General features: G+C 52.7%; 1 protein-coding gene across 1 annotated transcript in view; it reads right to left on the reverse strand.

Annotated features, from left to right (window-relative positions):
* Window positions 1-3,390, reverse strand: part of TM7SF3 (transmembrane 7 superfamily member 3) — a 44,972-nt gene extending 41,582 nt beyond the window's left edge. Inside the window, exon 1 of the mRNA XM_078882347.1 lies at window positions 3,115-3,390. Within this exon, the coding sequence (XP_078738473.1) occupies window positions 3,115-3,229 (115 nt within the window). The 5' untranslated portion in view covers window positions 3,230-3,390. The remainder of the gene's footprint in view (window positions 1-3,114) is intronic.
* Window positions 3,391-12,014: the final 8,624 nt, after the last annotated feature.

The following is a 12,014-nucleotide window of genomic DNA, read 5'->3' on the forward strand; positions in this document are numbered from 1 at the left end:
TCCATCTTCTCGGTTGAAATTGTCTCTGTGTTTGTATATGTGGATCGCCTCATGAACGAATCTCTCATGATAGCCAGATGGCTTGCAGAGAACCTGTCTTGGAGAAGTCAATGTCATGTGAGCCCACTGAATTGTAACAGTGATCTGCCACGACTGAGGTAGATCACTGTTACACGTAGAAGGGAAGTAATAAAATAATAAAAATAAAACATAATAAAATTATTCGTGATTTTATTTATTTTTTATTTTTTTACCTATGTGACTTTACCGAAAAAGCCTCGTATTACGTTCCTGTTGCTCTATACCAGGTGGTGGTGAGGTGCAGAATGTGCGTATCAGGCAAACCAGTAGCACCACCACTAACAAATATGTTAACTCAAGGTTTTTTGGGTTGGATCGCGTAAATATGAGTGTCGATAAACTATTAAATTCGTCGCGAAAGCCTATTTGTTAGACAAATGTTAACTCTTTAGACAGTAGGGAGCAGCAGCTTCATTTTAGAAACATGACATTGATATCATTTAAGATTATTTTGCCGCTATACATTTCATATTTGTCAACCCATACGGTTTACCCCATATTCTTGTACAGGGAAACTGAATTTTCATGTCCATCCGGCGTACAGCCGTTTCATTACTTGAACATTTATTGAGATTATTTATTTGTGTTTGTCCCTTGTGATGGGACTTTGTAGGATGAACGTTGAGATTTATAAGGGGGCACGGAGTGACCAATAAGGTCTGAATTGGTCTGTAATAAGCACTGATAAGGGGTTGACCCAAGGCATATATGCTCAAAATGCCCCCCCCCCCAAATATATTGCTATAAAATAGATCTGTTAATACGATTGTGGTTATGGTTGTACTCTATTAATCCCCAATCTCTGCCATTATATACAATGAAACAAGAAAAAGGTAAAAAAGAAAAAACAGAGCAATGTAATACAATACACTATTAGACATTGTAAAAACTAAAAACAAAGTCCATCCCAGGTGTTAGTGCATTTTTTAATATTTTAGGCAGGAAATGAGTTTTCAAATTTAGATTTTTTTTCTGGGGGGGGGGGGGGGGACCCCTAGACCCCCTGGAAGATTTGGTCCCCCCCAATGTTGACTCCATGGCTACGGCCTTGGGCTGACCAGGTATATGTCCACACCACGACGACGATAAACCACAACTTTGTCGAGGTTACCATTTGTGATGGTCAGGTGGTTTCTGAAAAAAATAAGTTGAATACTTCAGTGGGCTTTGCCTGCTAAGATACACCAAGAGGTTAGTTTTATTCGTGTATTTTTTCAAGCGACTTGTTTATCTTCATTTTGCAAATCTGCGCATTGTGTATTGTTGTCGTAAGGTTCTTACTCCATGTCCCCTCTTACTGAACATCTGTGAATGAAGAGCTTTATAACTCATCGGATTCCTCCTGCAGTATAAATATTCCGATGACGATTGAGAACACCACCACCACTCCTACCACAACCACCACCACTCCAACCACAACCACCACCACCACTCCAACCACAACCACCACTCCAACCATAACCACCACCACTCCAACCACAACTCCAACCACAACCACCACAACCACCACCACAACCGCCATTCGCCACTAAGTGGCGGTGACGTCACCACGACGCTTGTGCCAGGCAATGTGCACCTTGAGGCCACGTGAAGTGTCGAACGCCCGCTAGCAGGAGGTCACGGGGCAGAGCCAGCAGGTGCCACGGGGCAGAGCCAGCAGGGTGCCACGGGTCAGACCCAGCAGGGTGCCACGGGTCAGACCCAGCAGGGTGCCACGGGTCAGACCCAGCAGGGTGCCACGGGTCAGACCCAGCAGGGTGCCACGGGTCAGACCCAGCAGGGTGCCACGGGTCAGACCCAGCAGGGTGCCACGGGTCAGACCCAGCAGGGTGCCACGGGTCAGACCCAGCAGGGTGCCACGGGTCAGACCCAGCAGGGTGCCACGGGTCAGACCCAGCAGGTGCCACGGGGCAGACCCAGCAGGTGCCACGGGGCAGACCCAGCTGGTGCCACGGGGCAGACCCAGCTGGTGCCACGGGTCAGACCCAGCAGGTGCCACGGGTCAGACCCAGCAGGTGCCACGGGGCAGACCCAGCAGGTGCCACGGGGCAGACCCAGCAGGTGCCACGGGGCAGACCCAGCAGGTGCCACGGGGCAGACCCAGCAGGTGCCACGGGGCAGACCCAGCTGGTGCCACGGGTCAGACCCATCAGGTGCCACGGGTCAGACCCAGCAGGTGCCACGGGTCAGACCCAGCAGGTGCCACGGGGCAGACCCAGCAGGTGCCACGGGGCAGACCCAGCAGGTGCCACGGGGCAGACCCAGCAGGTGCCACGGGGCAGACCCAGCAGGTGCCACGGGGCAGACCCAGCAGGTGCCACGGGGCAGACCCAGCAGGTGCCACGGGTCAGACCCAGCAGGTGCCACGGGGCAGACCCAGCAGGTGCCACGGGGCAGACCCAGCAGGTGCCACGGGGCAGACCCAGCAGGTGCCACGGGTCAGACCCAGCAGGTGCCACGGGTCAGACCCAGCAGGTGCCACGGGGCAGACCCAGCAGGTGCCACGGGGCAGACCCAGCAGGTGCCACGGGTCAGACCCAGCAGGTGCCACGGGTCAGACCCAGCTGGTGCCACGGGTCAGACCCAGCAGGTGCCACGGGGCAGACCCAGCAGGTGCCACGGGGCAGACCCAGCAGGTGCCACGGGGCAGACCCAGCAGGTGCCACGGGGCAGACCCAGCAGGTGCCACGGGGCAGACCCAGCAGGTGCCACGGGGCAGACCCAGCAGGTGCCACGGGGCAGACCCAGCAGGTGCCACGGGTCGACTGACCGAGACGACTGCCCGATGCACCTCTTGTGCCCCCTACTGTGCCAACTCGCTGCGCTTTAGCCACCCGGCGCTCCGCACGTTGTTGTGAGCAGCATAGCGCCTCCGCCCTCCGCTGTTGGAGGGGCGACTGCCTCCCAACTGCTCAGCAGCAGCGTCCTTCACGAGCCTCCACCACCACCATCAACAACTACCACCAACACCACCACCACAACAACCACCACCAACATCAACCACCACCACGCGCGCAGCAAGCAACAACAAACCTGCGCGGACATCGTCGTCAGCTGCGGGAGGGCTCCTCTGTAACTCCGAGGCCGCGAGAGGGATGACAGAGAGGCTCTGCAGAAGCAGCAGCAGCAGCAGCAACGAGCCCCACATGGCCACTGCGCACAGCGGCAGCAGCCGTGAGGCGAACCCGGCAGCAGCCACGGCAGGCGGCGGCAACGGAGGAGGAAGGCGACGTCGCGTGACGGACGCCAAATGTGGCAATGAGAGCACGCGGTGCTTATATTGCGGAACTGCTGATGCGAGATAAGGACCCCCCCCTCCACCACTACGCCCCGCCCATCCCCACCAGCTCGCCCCACGAGACTATCCCCCCCTCTAGCTCTTCCGGCCCCCCCCCAATATGCATCTGTTCCCCCTGTACCCCTTCCGGCCCCCTCCCTCCCCAGTCCATCGGTTCCCCCCGCACCCTTTTCCGGCCCCCCCGGTCTCTCCTCACACGCACATTGCCAATTCTGAACCCCCCCCCCGCCGCCGCCACCACTCATTATATTATTTTGCTGAATTTTATTTGTAGGCCAATGGTCAATTTAATAAATATAATAATATAGAGTAACAAAAAATAATAATCATAATAATATATAATAATATTATGTAATCATAAATATATAACAAAACAAAATATAATTCCCCCTTCGACCGTTTCCGGCCCCTCCCTCACGCCCCCACACCGCCTTTCTCCCTCGACCTTTTCCGGCCCCCTCCCTCACATCTCTCGCCCACCCCCACCTCTCAAACCCCCCTTCCCACCCCCTTCCCGCCACTGTCGCGGCTATGCCCTTATATGGCAACTCATGCAACGACTCCGGATATGACGTACATCCGCCCTCTGCTCGAGCGCACGTGCAGCTCTGCGTCACGTGACAACAACAATAACACTCGAAAGGGGCCACGTGGTTAATTAGCCACGTGGTTAATACGCCACGTGCGCTCCAATCACTCACGATGACTTCATCATCGGCCGTGATTAATCAGTTCACTTTTTATATAACGCGGAGCTGAAATTTTGCCAAGTTAAATGCAGAACGAATTTTTATTCAATGGAGTGTTTGTATTTGTTCAAGGCTGAGAAGGTAGTTTAATCACAAGTCAGTGTTTCGGTCTCTGTGTGAGTCGGTGTGTATCTATGTGGGTCTCTGGGTCTTTGTGTGAGTCAACGGGTCTCTGTATGGGTCGATGGGTTTTTGTGCGAGTCTATGGTGTCTCTGTGTGCGTCTATGGGTCTCTGTGTGAGCCTATGTGGTATCTGTGAGTCTATGTGTCTCTGTGTGAGTCTATGGCGTCTCTGTGTGAGTCAATGGGGTCTCTATGTGAATATATCGGTCTCTGTATGGCTATATGGGTCCTCTGTGTGAGTCTATGGCTCTGTGTGAGTCTATGGGTCTCTGTATTAATCCGTGGGTCTATGTGTGAGTCTGTGGGTCTCTGTGTGGGTATGTGGGTCTCTGTGTGAGTCTATGGGTCTCTGTGGAAGTATGTGGGTCTCTGTGTGAGTCTGTAGATCTCTGTGTGAGTCTATGAATCTCTATAGGAGCCATTGGTGACCGGGTTAAGCCCATCAACTGGCTACACTTGACCGAGTTTCATCACAACTCATTTCTTTAGAACTGCTTCTTCTTGTATTTAGTTAGTTCCCTCCCCCCGCCACACACACACCTCCTATTAACGCGGTTTGCTACGTAAGATGCGAAAGAAGTTCAACATGCATATATGTTGGTGGTGGTGATGATGATGGTGGTGATGTTAAGATAGCTGCATAATGAATAATTGGGGTATGTTGACGTTGATGGTGGTGATATTGATGACGCGTCCGTCTGGAACACTCCTCCGATATTAAGTAGCCACTGGGAGCTATGTACTTTCAAATCACCATGCAGATTGACAAACTCATTTCTTTAGAACTGCTTGTTGTTGATAGCCTAAGCGAAGTGGCTTATCATAATGTGGAAAGTTATCGCAGCCAAATACACTAAGAGCCCATAGGCAGAGAAAGAGAGATATGCAAACTCCAAATATACAGCAGCAGGCGTTTGGGTCGGGATCGAACCCACGGCCTCCTGTAGACAGGCGAGGGAGTTAACATCTCCTAGCCACCGTGATGGTGAGAGAGAGACACGCAAACTCCAAATATACAGCAGGCGTTTGGGTGGGGATCGAACCCACGACCTCTTGTAATACCAGGCGAGGTAGTTAACATCTCTTAGCCACCGTGATGGTGAGAAAGAGACAAACAGACACGCAAACTCCAAATATACAGCAGCAGGCATTTGGGTCGGGATCGAACCCACGACCTCCTGTATACCAGGCGAGGTAGTTAACATCTCCTAGCCACCGCGGCGCCCCTAATGATGTCTCGTGACCCCCGCTCCTCATCCCCCCCCCATCCCCTCAATTAATTCACCCCTAGCATTTGTGTTCCTTTACGTAATATTAATTTCTGTTTTAAATAAACTTTACAATATTGAGTTTTGGGGACTTACATTGGGTGGGAGAGGAGGAGGATGGGGGTGGGTCACAAGACATCTGGACCACCGCAACTCGTGCTGTTATGAGCCCGGCATAGTCCGAATTCCAATGTCCCACCCGTGTCACTGAGAGTCACGTTCGTCACGTGAGGTGCGAATTGTCAGAGTTGGACTTTCGCCACCATTAAGTGTACGCGCCAAACGTAACGTACGATTTACTCTGTTGTTCATTTTGTGCTTACCAGTTGCGAGGCCGATGTGACCTACTGTGTATCTGGGTTTTTTCAGAAGCGACCCTGGCTATGAGATTATAGCAGCTCAACGAAGATGTTATGGCTGAGTCGACCTAAGATTTCATCGTGTGGAAATATAATAGCAGCAGTCAAATACTCGAAACGCGTGGTGATGTTGATTCTGAATTTGGAGGGGAAAACCGGAGGACCCGGAGAAAAATCCACGCGACCACGGGGAGAGAGACACGCAAACTTCAAAGGTACAGCAGGCGTCAGGGTCGGGATCGAACCCACGACATCCTGTAGACCAGGCGAGGTAGTTAACATCTCAGCCACTGTGATGGTGAGAGAGAGACAGATAGACACGCAAACTTCAAAGGTACAGCAGGCGTCAGGGTCGGGATCGAACCCACGACATCCTGTAGACCAGGCGAGGTAGTTAACATCTCATAGCCACTGTGATGGTGAGAGAGAGACAGATAGACACGCAAACTTCAAAGGTACAGCAGGCGTCAGGGTCGGGATCGAACCCACGACATCCTGTAGACCAGGCGAGGTAGTTAACATATCATAGCCACTGTGATGGTGAGAGAGAGACAGATAGACACGCTAACTTCAAAGGTACAGCAGGCGTCAGGGTCGGGATCGAACCCACGACATCCTGTAGACCAGGCGAGGTAGTTAACATCTCATAGCCACGGTGATGGTGAGAGAGAGACAGATAGACACGCAAACTCCAAATATACAGCAGGCGTCAGGGTCGGGATCGATCCCACGACACCCTGCATATCAGATAACATCTCCTAGCCACCGTGATGATGATGATGAAACAGAGAGACACGCAAATTCCAAACGTACAACAGGCGTCAGGGTCGGGATCGAACCCACGACATCCTGCATACCAGGCGAGGTAGTTAACATCTCCTAGCCACCGTGGCGACCTATGGGAGTTTATTCGTGTGTGTTTGCGGTCATTCAGGTTGGACGAGGTTAATGGCACAGGGATACCCCAACCGATCTTAGCTCACCTCACCCATAAAATCTTAGCTCGACTCAACCACAAAATCTGAGGCCGACTCAGCCATACAATGATGTGTGATGCGTTCGTTCCCATCGCGTGGCCAATATTATTGGCGACTTCGTGAAATGTTGGCGGGCCTCCCCCCAGGCTCAGAATCTGCTCACAGTGTTTCAAAATATTAGCGCTGCAGTGCTGATCGCCTACCCGCCCACCCACGTGCGTGCACTGCGTTGGCTTTAAAAGGTGCTCGCTCACAGCAGCATCCGCCCCTCAACGTTCTGTCTGTCTGTTGAAGGGGCCGTCCATAAATGACGTCACGCACCTGGGGGGGGCGGGGGGTCAGGCATTTGTGACGATGTGTGACGATGGGGGGGAGGATGGGGGTTGAGAAATGTGACGTCACATCAAAATGCGCAACTTTCAATAAATATAGACAACACGTTGTACTTAATTAAATAGACTTTTTAATAAATGTTTTATCCTACATTATCAGAGTGCAGCGCCACATTAAATACGCACTACAATGACAATAGTTTAAAGCGATTTGAAGCATGTTTTATTTTGGGGGGGGGGGCAGAGCTTTATGACGTCATATTTGAGGGGGGGTCTGACTTTTTGTGACGCCGTGTGACGAAGGAGGGGGGGGGTCAAAAATCGTCCAAAATCGCGTGACGTCATTTATGGACGGCCCCCAGGGCGACAAACACTCTGTACGTTGACATTATTTCGGCAGCGCCGTACGTAGCCCAACCCCATCCCTGTTAGCCCATTGTCAGCGCCCTACCTTATTACAGCTGGCCAATTCAGACCTCATTGGTCACCGCATGCCCCTCATAAAATCTCAACGTTCACCCATCACAAGGCACAAACACAAATACATAAGCTCAATAAATATTCATGGTTCTTTCGGTAAAGTCACGTAGAAGGGAAATAATAAAATAATACAAATAATACATTATTTTATCTTTTTATCCCTTCTACGTGACTTTACCGAAATAACCAAGAATATGAATCGCTGCAGTCACGAAAGCTTTAAATCGAAATCTCAATGACTGTGCCCGTATTAAAACGGCTGCGCGCCGTGTGGACCTGAAAACTCAATCTCCCTGTACACGAATACGGGGTGAACCGTATGGGTCGACGGGTTTATGCGACTCTGATTATAATCGTATCGGAGCTGCGGGTGGGGGGATTACAAACTAAACACAATGACAACAACAACAACAAGCAGCAGCAGCAAGTTCTACTTTTCAGCTTTGGCGAGTTACTGGGCGGTGGTCATCGGTGGCAAAGCAATCACCAACAGCCAGTCCGGTATGTGTGGTGTGTGTGTGGTGTGTGTGTTGTGTGTGTGGTGTGTTTGTGGTGTGTGTGTGTGGTGTGTCTGTGGTTGTGGTGTGTGTGTGGTGTGTGTGGTATGTGTGATCTGTGTGTGTGGTGTGTGTGTGGTGTGTCTGTGGTGTGTCTGTGGTGTGGTGTGTGTGTGGTGTGTGTGGTGTGTGTGGTGTGTGTGTGGTGTGTGTGTGGTGTGTATGGTGTGATTGTGGTGTGTGTGGTGTGTGTGTGGTGTGTGTGGTATAGTGTGTGTGGGGTGTGTGTGGTGTGTGTGTTGATGTGTGTGGTGTATGTGTGTGTGGTGTGTGTGGTATGTGGTGTGGTGGTGTGTGTGTTGGTGTGCGTGTGGTGTGTCAGAAGAGGAGTTGGAGACGCTGCTGCTGAACCTGTAGCGTGCCACTGAGAGGTGGGGGCCTTACCATCAGCCCCACCAAAACTAAGCACCTGCCACAACTTCCAATCGGTGATGGAGTAGTTGTGGAGAAACAAAAACAATACCAAATGATGAACGAAGCAAAGTGCCGACTACACCGACCATCTTCTTGTTTCCTCTGATCGTAAAAAAAAGAGTAGAGAGTTTCCCATACCTGGGCAGTATGCTCATGACCCGCTCCAGTTTAACAGCAGAGGTCTCACTCCGAATCAGTCGAGCGGCATTATCTTTTCATCGGTTGCGTAACGCTGTGTGGAAGCTACCTGGTCTGTCGCTCCGCACGAAGCTTCAGGTCTTCTCGGCCACGGTCATTCCCTCCCTTCTCTACGCTTGCGAAACGTGGACCCCCCTGATGGAACATCTTCGCCGGTTAGAAACATTTAGGCTGGCCTGCCTACGATCCATCCTGGGTTTAACCAGGCTGGATTGTGTGAGGAGCTCACAAATCCTTGAAAGATTTGGGCAAAGTCCCATCGGTGAGCTCCTCCGGCAGGCAAGGCTGCGTTGGCTGGGCCATGTAGCCCGCATGCCCAGCCACCGCATGCCTAAACAGCTTTTGTTCGGCCGGATAGAGGGGGCTAATCGGGCGCGGCACGGGCTAGAGAAGAGATGGAGTGATGTGGTACAGGAGGACGTGGAGCTGAGTGGACTTGCTGATGACTGGTACCAGCGGTGTCAAGATCGGCCTCTGTGGAGGAGGCTCGTGAAGGACGCTACTGGGCAGTTGGAGGCAGTCGCCCTCCAACAATAACGGAGGGCGGAGGAGCGACGCTCACAACAACGAGCGGAGCGCCGGGTGGCTAAAGTACAGCAAGTTGTCACAGTAGGGGGCACAGGTGGCGCATCGGCCACTCATCTCAGTCAATCGACCCGTGGCACCTGATGGGTCTGCCCCGTGACCTCCTGCCAGCGGGCGTTCATCACTTAACGTGGCCTCAAGGTGCACATAGCCTGGCGCAAGCGTCGTGGTGGCGTCACTGCCACTTAGTGGCAAATGGCGGTTGTTGTTGTGTGTGTGTTGGAGTGTGGTACGTGTGTGCTGGTGTGTGGTGTGTGTTGGTGTGGGTGGGTGTGTGTGCGGTGTATGTGCGTGCGGTGTGTGTGTGGTGTGTGGTGTGGTGTGTAGTGTGTGGTGTGTGTTGTGTTTGTGGCGTGTTTGTGTGGTGCGGTGTGTGTGGTGCGGTGCGTGTGTGTGTGCGGTGTGTCACCGCTTTTAGCTTCGGCGAAGGTGACACGAAACGCATAATTGGAGGTGATTATCGGGGGTGTTTTGGGATGAACGAGGGAACGCGCCACGCCCCGTGGACACTTCAGTTAAGCGCCCGGCACGGGCCTCGCGATGAGCGACCTGGGTGGGGGGAGGGGGGTTGGCGTCTATCATCAGCCGAGGAGGAGGAGGATAATGGGCGTGAGAAGCGTGTCCCGCTAATTCTGCGCTCGAGGCACGCGATGTCTGTGCCCCTCGCCACGGGCGGAGGGGTTCGACTCCCGGCTCTGGTGCAGCATCAGCATCATCATCAACCCCATTGTCATTGAGTACTGTTACTGCTGCTACTGCTGCTGCTACTGCTACTAATGCTGATGCTACTGCTGCTGCTACTACTGCTGCTGCTGCTACTACTGCTGCTGCCGTTATGAATTACTCCAAGGCTGGGGCGTGATGTTTCTCTAATCCGTTGGGCCATCGGATTCATAGCAGCAGCCAAATGTCTCTATACACGTGGTGACGTCGATGTCTAAATGTGGAAGCGGGTGGGGGGGAACCCGGAGGAGGACACGGGACCACGGGGTGAGAGAGAAACGAGCAAACTCACGTCTCGAGTTTGACAAACTCATTGCTCCAGAAGTGCTTGTTATACTGGGTAGGAACCTCCTGGTTACACCAGCCCACAGGGGATTATTGTGTCCGTCCGTCGGTTGTGCATTCAAAAATGGAAGGGGTGGGGCTGGGTGGAGAGGGGAGGGTGGGGAGGGGCTGGGTGGGGAGGGGAGGGTGGGGAGATGCTGGGTGGGGAGGGTGGGGAGGGGCTGGGTGGGGAGAGTGAGGTTGCGTGGGGGGTGGGAGTGGTGGGGCTGGTTGGGGAGGGGCTGGTCACCCCGTGGTGCCCTCATAAAACTCAATGTTGAACCTTCTCACGCCGGCTTGTACCCGCCCTCACAGTCGGGCATATTTGCGGAATACACCACGCCGCCGTTGACCCTGCAGGCCATTGAGCGAGCAACCCACCAACGTCCTGCTCCTCCGCAGCACGACAATGTGTTTGTGTGCATGTCGTTGTCCTTCCCTACCCAGTAGCTCGCTTGGGCTGCGTACGGTGCGAAAGAAATTCAACATACGTACATTCGTACGAGTATGGGTCTCTTTGGGTCTTTGTGGGTCTCTGGGTCGTTGTGGGTCTCTATGGTTCTATACGAGTCTATGGGTCTCTGTGGGTCTCTTCCGATATTACTGGAGCTATGCGCTTTTAAATCATCACCTGGATTGACGAACTAATTTCTTTAGAACTGCTTGTAGTTATTGTCGTGTTTAGTTTGTAGTCATTCCCCTCCGCACCTCCGATTAGCGCGGTTGGATGCGTATGAAGCGATAGAAATTCAACATCCATACAAACTACCATACACTCCACTATACACACTTCTATACGTTCAACACACGTCCACACAGAGAGACCCACAGACACCCAGGCCCATAGAGACCCACAGACACCCAGGCCCATAGAGACCCACAGACACCCAGGCCCATAGAGACCCACAGACACCCAGGCCCATAGAGACCCACAGACACCCAGGCCCATAGAGACCCACAGACACCCAGGCCCATAGAGACCCACAGACACCCAGGCCCATAGAGACCCACAGCTTATCACGGTTGGCCACGTACGGTGCCGACAGAAGTCCAACATAGATAACGCAGTGCGCTAATCACTGCGCCACCGCTCCACCCAACTTATTAACATCCCGATAGACGATAGACGATGCCAAAATGAGCATTTGCACAAACCGGCAGCGGGAGTCGAACTCGTGTCCGTCGTCAGAGGCGCGCGCGTGCTGACCGCTGGGCTGTTTTAATATTATATTATAATATTATTCCGATAATTAGGTCTGCTGACTCAGCAAAGTCTCACCGAGTCTCGCGGCTCACTCTGTAGGACAGGGGGAGATCATACAAACTCCACTCACTCACTCTGCAGAACAGGGGGAAATGATACAAACTCCACTCACTCATACTGTGGAACAGGTGGAGATCATACAAACTCCACTCACTCACTCTGCAGAACAGGGGGAAATCACACAAACTCCACTCACTCTCACTGTAGAACAGGGGGAAATGATACAAACTCCACTTACTCTGTAGGACAGGGGGAGATCATACAAACTCCACTCTGTATGA

This window comes from Lampetra fluviatilis, chromosome 64, assembly GCF_964198595.1.
Source record: "Lampetra fluviatilis chromosome 64, kcLamFluv1.1, whole genome shotgun sequence".
In the NCBI taxonomy this organism is placed as follows: domain Eukaryota; kingdom Metazoa; phylum Chordata; class Hyperoartia; order Petromyzontiformes; family Petromyzontidae; genus Lampetra; species Lampetra fluviatilis.